This window comes from Littorina saxatilis, linkage group LG9, assembly GCF_037325665.1.
Source record: "Littorina saxatilis isolate snail1 linkage group LG9, US_GU_Lsax_2.0, whole genome shotgun sequence".
Lineage (NCBI taxonomy): Eukaryota > Metazoa > Mollusca > Gastropoda > Littorinimorpha > Littorinidae > Littorina > Littorina saxatilis.
This window is the reverse complement of record NC_090253.1, coordinates 27702792-27718557: the sequence shown is the minus strand read 5'-3', so window position 1 is coordinate 27718557 and position 15766 is coordinate 27702792. Positions and strand designations below refer to the sequence as shown.

Below are 15766 nucleotides of genomic sequence, written 5' to 3'. Positions count from 1 at the left end.
ATGGGGCACAACCTACCTGCCAGTTGTAGTACATGTGGGTCAGCTTGTACGTCAGACGCTGGAAATGGTCAGGCTTCAGACCGTTGGTCTCGTAGATGATGTTGTAGTGTGTTGGTCCAACCGTTCCCTGGCGCACAGACTGCGAGATCAGGAAGAAGTCGTACCTGCAATCACACAATCAAACCAGAATAAGCATGCTGGAATGTTGAACATAGTCAATTGATTTTCCCCCTAATAACTGAAGTACACGTTTGATCCATGCTGGAACATTAAAGGTGCTCTGATATTTACCCTACCCCTTCTGTTGTCAAGCCTTTTCCCCTTAAATATTCTCCTCTCAAGTTCATTACTCTACCTCAATTTGAAGACTACCTCTTCTTTTCAGTTTCAGACCCAATTTCTAACGTGTCTGGAGGTCTCCTGAATGGGGGTGGGTGGAAGGGCATTGTAGCACCCCTGCAACATGAGACCGAAAACAAAGAGCGAGAGGGTGTGCAAAGACCAGGTTACTCGGGTCCCTTACCAGGTAGGCTTGGTGGCCACATCATCAATGATGGTTCCGGGCGGCGGGTTGGTGGGCCCTGACTTCATGTCACCTCCACCACGGCCTCCCCCGCCATCTCTGAACTGTCCCATCTTGAAGAACCGAGCGTTGATGCGTTTCTTCACCACGATGTACGTCAACATCACCCTGGAAAACACAAGTATCAACAGTTAGTGTGAGTCAGTAGTTGTGTCTGCAAACAGGAGAACAATTACAACTGTATCACACTAGAGATGAAGGAAAACACAAGTAAAAATCAACATTCAGTGCCAGTCAGTAGTAGTAGTGCTATCAAAAAGGAGGAAAACCCACAATTGTATCACACCAGAGATGAAGGGGAACTCCGTATAAAAATCAACTGCATATCATTCACAAATTATGTCTCCTGATTTACCTTCTAGTTTCCTTACTCTCCTAATACCCCCCCCCCCCCCCCCCCCCCCCCCCCGACACACTGCTAAGCATCCATCATCAGCAGGATCATACAGCCATCAATATCGCCACATTTCTTTAACCTTCACCTCAACTAAGTCCTAAATGGAAAATTTCCTAAATAAATTATCATTTAATTAATATACTTACCCGAATCACATTAGCATTGAGTCACCTGAGATGCTTATCACTGAAAAACGCTTACCCGGCTAAAGAATTTAAAGGGAAGCAACCCCATCACCAAAACGAAAGTGAAAGTAGCTTTGGTAATGGGCCAGTACACCGGGAGTTACCTCCCATACGGGTGTATGCCACGTCACTTCCTCTAGGAACACGTGCCTATTATCATACGGCTTTAAAAAATCTTAAAACCATAAGCGGGGCAGGTGGGAGGGAATACAGTATGTGATTCGGGTAAGTATATTAATTAAATGATAATTTATTTAGGAAATTTTCCATTTAATATCATATTCTTACTCCGAATCACATTAGCAGATAACATCAACAAGGCGGTGGGCTAGAAATGAATCAAAACTCACCATCAAGTTCTGGACAGGAACTGGCCTGCTGCTATGAGCGCTGGAAGGCCTCTGGAGCCATCCTGTCGAAGAGCTGTGACGTCCCGAAGATAAAAGTTTATGAAAACATCTTCGGAACGCCAATACGCAGTTGTCAGCACCTCCTCTAGACGTCTGGAGCGCAGAACTGCCAGAGAGGATGCCCACGCCCTCGTCTCATGGGCTCGGGCCGAGTCAAGTGGCAAGGAGGGCATAACCCCCCCCCCTCTTTGTGCGCCTCCACTCATAAGCCTGCTTGATGAGCGAGGACACCCACCGGGCCAACGTTACCTTCGACAAATCTTTCTCGCGCCTAGTAAGGAGAGAGATAAACAACAACTTCTGAGAACTAGACCGAATCGGCTGAGTCCGGGCTAAGTACAGACGAAGTGCCCTCACAGGGCAATTGACCGAATCGGGGTCACCCGGGGCCAACGCGCTGGTCAGAGCCTTAACTCTAACCAGCGGAGAGGCCTGCCCCGGAGACTGATTCTTGGCCAGGAAATCAGGCCGGAAACGCAAAGATGCGGAACCGTCCGGCTCAAAGGAGATATCTCCAGGCTGACCCGACAGGGCGTGGACCTCGCTACCCCGTCGGGCCGTAGCCAACAAAAGGAGAAACAGCGCTTTGCGAGTGACATTGAACAGACTGGCCTCGCTTAAAGGCTCAAAATCCGCAGAACGAAGGAATTCCAGGATTAAAAACAAGTCCCACTTGGGAGCGGGCAAACGAGCTTTAGCTTCCTTAAGAGCAGCCCCTTTAATGACTGCAGCTATAACGCCCCCGACTCGAACAGAACGACCAATCTGCTGAAGAGTCGCCGAGATAGCGGAGCGCCGGACCCTCAACGAGGAGACTGAGGCGCCCTGTGAAGACATGAAAGAGAGGTGGTTAGCGACCTGAATAGAGCGCGGAGCCACCGAACTCACCCCTCTAGCTGAACACCAGGCAGTCCATGCCTTCCAGTGGGAAGCATAAACTGAAGAGGTGGACGCTCTATGCGAGCGAGCCACCAAGTCCAGAGTCAAAGACGACGCCCCAGAGCGCTTCAGCGAGTCCCGAACAACTTCCACACGTGAAGCTTCAGAAGACTGGGCTCCTCGTGTGGAATGCCTGTTCGGGGCTGCACTAGTTCCCCTCGCACGAGTGCGAGAGGAATGGGGGGCCCTTGGGCAAGCCGAAGAAGATCTGGAAACCAGACCTGCGACGGCCACAGAGGAGCGACCAGAAGAAGAAGGGCCGGCTCCTCCATCTCCGCTTTCCGGATTACTCGGCTGAGTAACGGAAAGGGAGGAGTCTGAAGATCTGTATGTGCCCCCCAACCCTCCCTGGACGCATCTGTAAAGAGGTCCAGGTCGGGGAGGGGCACGACGATCGGAACACCTCTGCAGACCCACTCCGTGTGCAACCACGGAAGGGTCGCAGACTGGAACCATCCCTGCAAAGGGATGAGGGCGTCCCAGTCCACCAGAGGAGAGTCCACAAACGGCTTCAGCGCGAACTGAAGCGGACATTTGTGGACCCGGCCCAGTGAAACCAGAAGAGCCATAGACTCCATCTGCCCCAAGATGGAGGCGAGCGAGCGGATGGAAGCCATCAGGAGAGGTAAAGTGGAGCGAATCTGAGCTTGGAGCTTGTCCACCCTTCTCTGAGAAGGCTGGACAGTCCAAGCGACCGTGTCGAAAGACATCCCCAGATAAGTGAATGTCTGTGACGGGGTCAGCTCCGACTTTACCCGGTTGATCGAGAACCCCAACCAGTTGGATTCTCGAAGAACCGTCAGGGTATCCTGCGAACAGCCGCTCTGGGACTGGTTCATGATGAGCCAGTCGTCCAGATAAGCCCGCAGACGGATACCCTGGGACCTCACCAGTGCACAGACCTGTCTCACCACCATGGTGAAAATCCACGGTGCGAGAGACAGCCCGAAAGGGAGTGCGCGAAACTGGTAGATCTGATCTCCCCACCGGAAACGAAGCCATTTCCGGTCGGTCGGATGCATAAGAATGTGAAAGTATGCGTCCGTGAGATCGATCGAGGTCACCCAGTCTCCTGGGCGGAGAGAGTCTCGGACAGAGGCTGGCGTCTCCATCTTGAATTTTATCTCCCTCAAGAAAGTATTGAGGAGAGATAAATCCAACACGGGACGCCATCCTCCTGATGCTTTGGGAACAGCGACCAGACGCCCGTAAAATCCCAGGGAGCTGTGGACCCGAACTCTCTCCACCGCGCCCTTCTGCTCCAGGGAGGCAATTTCCGACTGCAAGACGGAACGTGCTTCCTGCGAGAAGGGGGGCTTGAACCGCGGAGGCACTCGGGTAAGAGGCGCCTTTTCCTCCCGCCAGAGTAGACGGAAGCCCGAACTCACCACTCCCACAATCCATTGGCTGTCTACTACCGACATCCAACGAGAAAGTGCCCGGGAGGGGCCTCCCGCCATCACCAAGGTGGAGGGCGGGAGGGAGGTGAGATCGGGAGCGCTTCATTGGGGGTGTGGCTTACTTCCAGAGCCGCCACGCCCCCTCCCCGATGCCGTCCTCTTCTTCCCACCACGAGCGGCCGGCGAAGCCTGCCGCTTCTGAGCTGGCTTGGGGTTAGACGATGTCTGAGCCTGCTTCTGTTTAGAAGGCTGAGACTGTTTCACCCCCTTCAGAGTGTAGTCAAGGAACTGACTGTCCTTGTTTGACTGAATCTCCTTCTGTCTGGCATCCAGTGCCAGCGGACAGAAGAGAGACTCCTCTGAGACCGGGGAGACTCTCAAGGTCTCCCTAGTAGCCAGCTCCGTGAATTGGGACTGCGAGAGGAAGAGATCCCTCCTGCAGAGTACCGCTTGGGTGTACTGCAGGGAGGAAAGACGCAATTGTTCCTCATTGACCTTGGCCAATGCGGTCAAAAGCGCAGAGACATCGTCCGCATTCTGTTCTTCACTGAGAGTGAAAGGAACTAGCGAATCGGTCAATGCCCGAGACAGAGCCCGAACGAGAGTCTCCGCAATGGAGGACAGTTCGATCTGCCGACGTCCAACCTCCTCAGCAGAGAGGAGGGAAGCCTCGGAAACCGGCAAAACCGAATCACGCTTGATCGGTTTAGTCAGAAGAGGCAGCAATTCCCGGGAAACCGGAAGGGTAGCCCTAGGGAGTGCAAAAGACGCCAGCCAATTCTGGCTCTGATTGGGCATGCCAAGCTTCCTATTGGCCGTAGGCACGAAGGAAGAGGCTTGGGCAGCTGAAGCCACCCACTGCTGAGCTGATTCCGGAACTGGACCAAAAGGAAGCAGTAACGGAACAGGCACTGGCCGAATACCACTCCCCGCATGTGCTGGACGAACCAGTGAATGCGAAAGTTGGTAAGCCACTGACGGAGACTCGGCGAACCGGAAGGAAGAAACATCCTCCTGTGCCGGCCGGAAGTCCGCCATGGCAGAAGGAACGAATGATGCGGAAGAGTCCGCAGCCACCACCCCTTCAGGAAAATAACGAGACGTTACTTCCGCCGCGACGTCAAGAACAGACTTGAGCTTCGACGGAAACACGCCCCGCGACTCCTCGCTGACCACTGATGGAGCATCAGAATAGTCACACGTGGAACCATGACCGAAGTCACCAGTTCCGGAAGCAGAAGCATGCCCTGGCAAACCGGAAACCGGAAAAGCCTGAGCACTAACGTCATCCTGCCGCCCAAAACCCTGTGAAGGTAAAGGGTAAGCAGGACGACCATCCGCAAAAACCGGAGCTGGATGAGCTGACGTCACTCCCCCGACTGAGTGGAGTGATGCCTGCTCAAGCCTAGGCGCTTGAAAGCCGGAAGGCGCACGCTGTAATCCACTATCTGGTATCCGGAAGGAACCACCAGAAGAGGAAGAAGCGTTTCCGGCCGAAACCGGAAGTGTAGTCAACGGAACCGCAAAATGCGGAAGTGAAGACTGCACTGGTTGACTTCGCGATCCGGAAGGACCGGAAGTCAGTGAATACTCCATCCTGCCGCGACCGCCGTAGCGTGCCGGAGCGGACGGATCATCACTTCCGGCAAGTGCCGGAAATGCGGCAGTCGAAACCGACTGCCGCCGCTGTTCGAACAAGTCCGGGGCCTCGTAGGTTATCGCCGGAAATGAAAGATCAGCAAGGTATCGGTCGTGACCCGATGCGAAAGAGCTGTCCCCCGAAGGAGAACGTCCAGGCGCCTCACGAGGGCTATCGGACCAGCTCTGCTTACCAACCGACGCTGAAGAGGGAGGACGCTGCTCCAAGCCGGAAGTGGAGGACAAAGACACGGAAGCCAATGCCCGGACGTCACTGCCAGATGCCGGAAACGCCGAACTGCTGGCGACGGAACGCTGAAATTCTGCCTGCACCAAGCTGCGGATTTCTGGAACCAGTGACTTTAACAGAGAGGAAACCAACGCACCTTGTCCAGGTGCTAACAAAGAAGACGAAGTCTCCGATGTAGAGACAGGTGCAGAAGTAACAGTAGCGCTAGGCGCCGCAAAAGAAGCAGAAGTAGTAACAGCGCTAGGCGCCGAAATTGGTACAGCCAACAAAGTGTTACGCTCTTGGTCTGTAACAAGTAACGTTGCTTTGGAAGAGGAAGACTTAGCCTTAATTTTCCCCTTGGGGTCCGACTTGCCACGGCGCTTGTCTGAATCAGACATGTTGACAACAACACGTGGCAACGCGAAAAATTTTACTGAAACATAAGTCTAAACGACTGGAAAATTCAGTAAACACACGCACTAATGCGTTAACAAAATACTATAGCTAAACTTGCCCCACAAGCAGAGGCACGGAGAGCTACAAACAAAGTCACACGAGCTAGAAAACTAACTCACACAACAAAATGGCGACACGCAAGACACTGACACAAACGTCAACAACACGTGGCAAAGTAAAAAGATTTACTGAAACGTAAGTCAAAACGACTGAAAACACAGTAAACACACACGCTTACGCGTCAACAAAATACTAAAGCTACACTTGCCCAAACAGAAAGAGGGCACGCAGAGCTACTAGCAAAGTCACACGAGTTAGCTAACTAACTCACACAACAAAATGGCGAAACACGCAAGTCACTGACACACAAGTCCGTAAAAAACGGACAACGTACAGTAACGAAACAGCGCAAACAACCAACAACAAACGGGAACGAGCTCACCAAACTGTAGGCAAGGCGAGCAGACAAGCTGGGTAACGTGGCCGGCGGGTGTCACTCAAACACACAAGGTCAGCCACAGAGCGTCAAAAAGTGAACCGTCCTCTCCGAGGTGAAAAAGACGTATGATAATAGGCACGTGTTCCTAGAGGAAGTGACGTGGCATACACCCGTATGGGAGGTAACTCCCGGTGTACTGGCCCATTACCAAAGCTACTTTCACTTTCGTTTTGGTGATGGGGTTGCTTCCCTTTAAATTCTTTAGCCGGGTAAGCGTTTTTCAGTGATAAGCATCTCAGGTGACTCAATGCTAATGTGATTCGGAGTAAGAATATGATATTAAATGTCTGCCACGATAAACACTCCTACACCGAACACCCGTGGAGGTACTCACTTGTAGTCTGTGCCACCAGCCTCCTGAATGGCAGCGACCATTTCCGGCACCTCCATGTCGTTGACCATGTCCAACTGGCCATCGCCCACACCGTCCCTGAAGACGATCACTCTCTGCGGCAGGGCGTTCTCAGACTTGTGGTAGGCACGCAGGCAAGCTGTAACAGTCACAGAGATACAGTCACATGCGGGCAAGCTGTAACAGTCACAGAGATACAGTCACATGCGGGCAAGCTGTAACAGTCACAGAGATACAGTCACATCTTACATCCATAAAGGAGAATCTCTTTTACTTGCAGCACTGCAGCATAGCGATAAATCATCAATATCAGACCTGGGAACCACTGTTTTGCACTGACAAACAAATTTGGTGTTTTTCAAAAAATTTAGCATACTCCACACAGCGTTTGCACATCCATGATTAAAACATGCCTCATGCGCGTCCGTCACACCGTTAATTAAGTTTACCTATACATTTAAAACAAATGCTTTTTTCAATTTGTACTGACAAAAACTGTACCGTATTTGACGGACGACAAGCCGCGACTTAAAAATAAATAAATCGCATTGCGGCTTATAAAAAGATGCGGCTAAAACGTTACCTAAATTTGAATAGCATTCACCCAATGGAAGTCGCCGCGGATTTTCATTTCGCTCGATTATCGATTACCGGTACTTTATTAGCTCTCTACTCAAGACTCGGCGCTTTTCACTTTCTTTCGCGAATCTTCGTTTGTCAACAAGTCGTCGTGACAAGCGTACAGAGAAACACCGGATGTATCAGGATCTCGCGCGCGCGAGATTTCGTGGTTTTTTTGTGTCTCGCGATAGTTGGAGAAGCGAGAGCCGCCATGTTGTGTTTTCGTCTGCTCGAAATGTGCGCAAAAGTCGTAAATCATCCCAAAAAAGCTTATTCCGGGCGGGACTACATGTGTGTGTTGGTTACAAATTGTGTGTGTGTGATATTTTTCTTCAAACTTTTTCACTTTTCTTCTTTGTTTCACTTGTTTATTCTCGGAGCCGATTTCGCCAAATACCGTACTTTCGTTTGCCTGGTTGTTTTGATTGATTGACACGATCCGATAACATTTTTTTCGACGGCGGCTAATATAGTGACGTAATCATGTGCCAAAATACTGGATCGGCTTCAGGATGGGCTTGTGAAGAAAAGTAGTCTAGGAATTTGTCTCGTATTTTTTTCCCACTGACCGTACTGAGCGTATTCTCGACAATCATGCGTACAAAATATGGCGAAATCGTATGGGTTCCCAGGTCTGCAATATCCATAAATTACCAAGGTTTTATTTCAGAAACTACAGCATTATCTACAACCCTTCAAACTAAGGCAATCAATGCATCAATAAAGCACCGATACAGTCAACAGCTGAATTAATTAGGCGTTTAAGCATCAGTCACACACACGACTCAATTGTTAAGATTCAATCGCGTGATTCAGTCTCAAGCCGATCGCACATCACATCGTAGGCCATTGACCCGTCACACGGTGAACGATAGACGAACGATAACTCGACGCGAGCGGGGCGGAAGTGACGTGTCACAGTGAACACGGCAAACGCGCTTTGCGAAACCAGACGCTAATGTTCGAACATCGCTCTACCTTTCTGAAAAATACCTTTCAGCATTACGCCTTTGCGAGAAATAAAGTTCCCAGACAGTTGCAATTAATGTTTCCCGACCGCTGTACACGCCTAAAAGGTCTCCTGTATATCTGAGTAAGAAACTGTTCTTTGAAAAAGTTTTGAATCGACGAAGAGACACTGTCCGCCATTATTTTACGTCACGGTGTGAAGGCCGCAACGTTGCGTTCTGATTGGCTCTGCCCTTGCGATTGACCAACGACTGGGTCGCAGGAATAGAACAAGTTCTAAAGCTCAAAGCTACGAGGGAATCGCATAAGACTGAGTCGCAGCTATTTTCCGTGTGACAGGGTAAATCGCGCGATTGAGTCACGTGTGTGACGGCCGTCTAAGTAACACGGCTACAGAAGAATTCCATCGGTCTTGCAACTTTAATAGGTAGGTAGGTATTTGTGTAAAGAAACTCACAGGTCATGGCAATCCGCAGATGGGTCTGGAGCTCCTGGTGGGTCATCTGGAAGCTGACAGTGGAGTGGTAGCGAGTGAAGTCAGCGTTGGTTGTGGCCACAACGCCGCCGCACGAACGCCCCCTGGCTGACGAGTCGTGGTAGGTGTCGACGCCCACGATCATTGTGCCTTTCAGCTGAACAACAAAACGCCAGTAAATTTTCACATTGGTTACATTATCGAGTATACACTGAAATTTATCCCACAAATAAAAGTAAGTCTAACAAAGTTTTGGAAGGATTTATGCACTATCTTGTGCATTTTAACTTGCATATCTTGTTCTGGGAAAGAGCACACTTTCAAATGTGTGAATACTCAATAAATAAATTTCAAAGGAATCACAAGAAATGGAGTTATTTCCCTTCCCCAGCAGTCTTTCCTTTGAGCATGACGCAGCAGTCACATTAACTGCCACCAGTGACCTTTCCAGATTCACAAACATATTCACAACAGCTCACTGCAAGAGAAATGCCTTGAAAAATAATGGGTCTTTTTGAAGAGTTCCAAAATGTAAAAAGTCAAATACAGCCCTGTTTACCCCCTCAAATGAAAATCAGGAATGCAACTGGTACTTTTCCGTAATTTGAGGCATCTTTGAGTAATCTTTTTTATCAACCATAAACCAGCTTGAAAACGATTAAACGACACGTCAATTCGCGCGCTACCATGCAAAACAAGAACAACATTGATAACCATGTTTAACAGTGTTGTACTACACACACAGAAGCTCGATCACACACACCACAAACACACAACACAAGACACCTGATATATATATGCAAGTTAACAAAGACAAGTTTACTTTATCTAAAAAACAAAAACAAACACAGTATTCAGGGGCGGAGCAAGAGAGCTAGAGGGGGGGTACAACCTGGGGTTGGGGGGTCTGGCTGAAGAATTTTAGCTATTTTATTAACAATTTGTGGCTTATCCTTGATTTTAAACATGATAAACTGGTGTCAGCAGCCACTCATTATTTCTTTTAAAGTTAGTATTAAATACTGGCAATTTATCTTCATTGATATCTGCTCCCGACAACAACAAAAATTTCAGACAGAAATTTTTTGTTGTGTTTTTTGTTGCTTTTTTGACAGCAAGGGGTGGGGGTGGGTCCGGAACCCCTGTAACATCCCCCATCCCACCCCACCCCCCCCTACTCCGCCCTTGAACTATTTACAGTCAAGATGCATGTGAACAAAACCCCCTTACATTCTGTCACATCAATCAGACATCCTGCATTAAAACCAGTCATAATAACTCTCTCCAGAAGCTACCTTTAATTTTAGAGGACCGATTCGTTTATTTCATTTAAACATTTTGTTGTAAGTTTTTCGATTCAAAGAACTGTGATCTTTGCTATATTGGAGAAATATTAATCAGTGGAGATCAGTTTTAGACTCAGAAAGACTTGAATTTCGGCAACAGCGCAAGTCACTGATGAGCGCGACCATAGACCTACATCTGGGATGTCTCTGGCGCTACTGACCGTAGTGAGAGATCGGTTCGCAGGTATGGGAGATTCTGTGGAAGTAGAGACCTAGGTCAAATAAACTCGATGCGAAGCAGGCTCATGTTTTGCCAAACATAATTTCGTGTTTTTGTTTGTTTCCATGTTCATTTGTGTACTGCATTTTGTTAAAACTAATGCTGCGTCTAACCTCGGGACACGTGCCGCGACGTGACTCGTATTCTAACTGACTAGCTTTGTTGTTGCACTGATCTCAAGTCGATCACCAAAATGAATGTGGTTCGCTCTTCTTAAACTTCACCAGACACCGCCACTTGACTTAATAGTTTTGCCGATATTTCTGTACAACTTTCGCTTTTTTGGTTGGCATTTCGTCCCCACAGAGATCGGCCCTATATTACCCTTCGGACCAATGTCGATCTCAAAACCGCGGAATCCGACAAATACCTTGCTGTGCACATGCGCAGAAAAGGCTGTTTCGGTCAGCCTTGAAATCACAGTCCTGGTGACTACCACAATTTCGACTTCGAATTTTCACGCACGAAAAAGGTTCTCTCGACCGCAATTTCCGGAATTTTCGGTAGATTTCCGTAATACCGGAATTTAGACCCCAAATCCGTAATAATTCCGGACAATCCGGGAGGGTAAACAGGTCTGCAAATAATAACACTCCAAATGTTCATTCTACACAAAACAAATTGTGGCTTACAGGGATCTGCAGAGCCCAGACAACACCTCCCATCTTGCAGTTCATCTGGATGGCAATCTTGGTGGCCACCGACATCAGGTTCTTGGCTTTTTCCAGCGTACGCTTCACCACCATCTGAGATGGCACTGCAAACAAACAGAAAGCAATCAAAATTAACAAATGCAAACAGTCTTCAACCTCATCTCATTACAATGTCCAACATTTTCCAACTATGCAAAAATACTGACCATCTTACTACATGCATCTTCTTTGAATACAAGTATGTATACAGCCATCACTTTTCTGCGTTCACATTCATTTGCATTCTTTTCAAGTTTCCACTCCGAGTACTTGAGAGCCATGCTTACTTACTAAACCAACCGTTAACAACTGTCCACTGCAAAATAAGTTAGCATCCCAACTGACTCTTAACTTGAGCGGAAGGAAGTTAGCACAAAATAAGCACCTGGACAGTCGATGCAGCAGAACTTCTTGATGGCGTCGTAGCGATCCTTCTTGTTGTTGGACAGGATGCAGATGACCATCTGTACGTTGGGGTTCACATGCTCACGCAGCGTCATCAGGTACGACTCATTGCGGTCAGTCGGCATCTCCAACCTTTTTCACATACAGCATTTCAAACATTTAACACTTTATTTTGGGGGGGGGGGGGGGGATCTGTTTTTTTCTTTCTTCTTTCTTTTTTAGTCCCTGAACATCGAACTTTAAAAAATAATCTTACTGCAAAATGCTCTTTCCGCAAAAAAACAATTTCCTGAACGTTCATTGCCAATTTTGAAAAGGCATGCATGGAAATCAAATAGTTACACTGCATAGGAAAATACATGGGTGGGAGCCCAAAATGTTGCCAGGACTGAACATTTTGGAAGGCCGGGGTCCAGGGGCCGCCAAGGCTCCGGCGGGGTGCAGGGGCAGCGCCTTTGCTGGGGGGTCTAGGGGGGCAGCCGAAAATGAATTTTAGCATTTTAGGGAAGGTTTAGGTGGCCTCTCCTGACTTGTAAATTTTAGAACAAACAAGCTTTTTGGAGATGCATAATATATACATCTTGTAAACTTGAAGGTTTTTGTAACCGACCAGCTGAAAATTAATTTTAGCATTTCATGAGGGGGCTATTTGAGCCTCTGCTGGCTTTAAAACTGATAACAGCAAACAAACAAGAACAAATGGGGGAGGGAGGGTAAAGAATGTACAAAATCAAAAACCTCTATACTTGAAGATGTTTGGTTGTATCACACTTGCTAGGGGGTCTACAAAAACAAGTGAAAACACATTTCAAGAAGGGTTTTTAGAAGCTCCTATAAGCTAAAACAAAATCTTTAAATTGGAGATGTACAAAAGTAAACAAGAAGGGCAAAGCCCATACGACTCACATGCTTGACCTTGACATGACCTTGACGGTCAAGGTCAAATAACTAAACCTAGCAATGACATACACTAAGAACTGCTTTACACATTTTTCCTACCAAAATATATGTGACCTTGACCCAAGGTCATGCAACACAAAGCTGTTAATTCAAGACATAGGAAGTACAATGGTGCTTATTGGCTCTTTCTACCATGAGATATGGTCACTTTTAGTGGTTCACTACCTTATTTTGGTCACATTTCATAAGGGTCAAAGTGACCTTGACCTTGATCATATGTGACCAAATGTGTCTCATGATGAAAGCATAACATGTGCCCCACATAATGTTTAAGTTTGAAACAGTTATCTTCCATAGTTCAGGGTCAAGGTCACTTCAAAATATGTATACAATCCAACTTTGAAGAGCTCCTGTGACCTTGACCTTGAAGCAAGGTAAACCAAACTGGTATCAAAAGATGGGGCTTACTTTGCCCTATATATCATATATAGGTGAGGTATTGAATCTCAAAAACTTCAGAGAAAATGGGAAAAATGAGAAAAACAGCTGTTTTTTAGACAACATTTATGGCCCCTGCGACCTTGACCTTGATGCAAGGTCAAGATGCTATGTATGTTTTTTGGGGCCTTATCATACACCATCTTGCCAAATTTGGTACTGATAGACTGAATAGTGTCCAAGAAATATTCAACGTTAAAGTTTTCCGGCCGGCCGGCCGACTCGGGTGAGTACATACTCACTTTTGCTTCGCGTGTGAGTCAAAAATCTTGTAAACTTGAAAGTATTTGTAACTAACCAGCTGAAAGTGAATTTTTAGCAATTCAAGAGTTGCTATTTGAGCCTCTCCTGGCTTTAAAACAGAAAACAGCACACTTTTGGGGGGGGAATGCACAAAATCAACAAGAGGCGAAGCCTTCAAGGCTCACGTAAGAAATCGACAAACAGTAACACAAACTCAATCACTCCGTCACACATACACACCCACACACAGTAAGCATAGGTGAAACTGTGCAAGAAAGCGAGACACTAGATCTAGATCTGTCTGTCTGCATGTAGCCTATACTTACAGGGACACGACTGCCAACTAGTCTCAGCCCGCTCAAAATGACTTTCTTTCTTTCTTTATTTGGTGTTTAACGTCGTTTTCAACCACGAAGGTTATATCGCGACGAGGGAAAGGGGGGAGATGGGATAGGGGAAGGGGGGGGGGGGGGGGAGGGGGGGAAGATGGGATAGAGCCACTTTGGTAAGTGTTTCTTGTTCACAAAAGCACTAATCAAAAAATTGCTCCAGGGGCTTGCAACATAGTACAATATATGACCTTACTGGGAGAATGCAAGTTTCCAGTACAAAGGACTAAACATTTCTTACATACTGCTTGACTAAAATCTTTACAAACATTGACTATATTCTATACAAGAACCACTTAACAAGGGTAAAAGGAGAAACAGAATCCGTTAGTCGCCTCATACGACATGCGGGGTGCAGAGAAATAAGGATGTGGAAAAGAAGACTGTTGATGCCACTAAAACTCTCGTTACATCCTGCATTCTGTCCAGATTAGATTACTGCAACTCCCTTCTCATAGGCTGCCCTGACTCCACTCTCCAACCCTTGCAAAAAGTACAACACTCTGCTGCACGTCTCATTTTCAGAGCACAGCATCGACAACCCTGCACTCCTCTCATGAAAGAACTTCACTGGCTTCCTGTATCTGAACGTATTAGGTATAAAGCTGCCTGCTTCTGCTACAATATCATCTCTGAATCGGCACCTGCCTATCTTTCTGAACTGGTCTCCCTCTACACTCCCTCTCGCACCCTTCGTTCTTCTGATGATGCTCGACTTCTCCGTCAAGGTCGCTTTAAACGCAAGGCTCATGGCTTCCGCACGTTTTCGTATTATGGACCTCAGTTATGGAATTCACTCCCCTTTCAATTACGTCACTCTCCATCCATTTCATCTTTTAAGTCCAATTTGAAAACTCACTTGTTCCAACAACATTACGGATTGTCTGGGGATGTGAGATGTGCATGATGTGTTGTTTGAATCTGACAGTGATTGTATGATTTTTGTATACATGTATTGTTGTCACGCGCTTTGAACTTCTGATAAGGCGCTTTATAAATGCCCGTTATTATTATTTATTATAATGCTATAGTCTTCTGATGCTGCTTTTCAATTCATCATTTCAGGAGTTATATTCTAAAATTATTGTTGAATCATAGCTTGAATTAAAAGAGAAATATGTTTAAATTAAGTGTTTTACTTGAAAACTTTCTAAAGGACTCAATGTACCAGAAGGTAAATACCACTGGTTCACAGATTAGGAATGCAAAATTTTTCTACCACACCACTGAAGGGTCTTTGAATCCCTGCATCTTTCTTTCTTTATTTGGTGTTTAACGTCGTTTTCAACCACGAAGGTTATATCGCGACAGGGAAAGGGGGGAGATGGGATAGAGCCACTTGTCAATTGTTTCTTGTTCACAAAAGCACTAATCAAAAATTTGCTCCAGGGGCTTGCAACGTAGTACAATATATTACCTTACTGGGAGAATGCAAGTTTCCAGTACAAAGGACTAAACATTTCTTACATACTGCTTGACTAAAATCTTGACAAAAATTGACTATATTCTATACAAGAAACACTTAACAAGGGTAAAAGGAGAAACAGAATCCGTTAGTCGCCTCTTACGACATGCTGGGGAGCATCGGGTAAATTCTTCCCCCTAACCCGCGGGGGGTCTATAAAGTTGTGGGTGAGTAGAGTTTTCAAATAGATAGCAACTAAGATGCCACATTCGCCAGGATGACATGACATTGCTGCTCCCTACAATTTGGTATTGGTGAAAGGTAGTTGACCTTCTATAAACAACAGCTGCCAGGGATTAACAAAAAAAGTTTTGGGTTTTTTTTATCCAAAATTCTTCATGGGACGGAAGAAATCCCACCCCTGAAAATAGCTGGTTGTAAGATTTTTTGCAAATAAAAATAGTGACACTGTACAGGCCGACATTTGGTGCAAAAATCTTCACATGAAATAA

At 46.9% G+C, this 15766-nt stretch overlaps 1 protein-coding gene across 1 annotated transcript in view; it reads right to left on the bottom strand.

Moving 5' to 3' along the window:
- LOC138975764 (piwi-like protein 1) overlaps positions 1-15766 on the bottom strand; it is a 68462-nt gene that overhangs the window by 4018 nt on the left and 48678 nt on the right. Inside the window, exons 13-18 of the mRNA XM_070348515.1 lie at positions 11800-11951; positions 11355-11479; positions 9139-9313; positions 7074-7230; positions 524-691; positions 17-164 (exon numbers count right to left, since the gene is read on the bottom strand). Coding sequence (XP_070204616.1) covers positions 17-164; positions 524-691; positions 7074-7230; positions 9139-9313; positions 11355-11479; positions 11800-11951 — 925 coding nt within the window. The remainder of the gene's footprint in view (positions 1-16; positions 165-523; positions 692-7073; positions 7231-9138; positions 9314-11354; positions 11480-11799; positions 11952-15766) is intronic.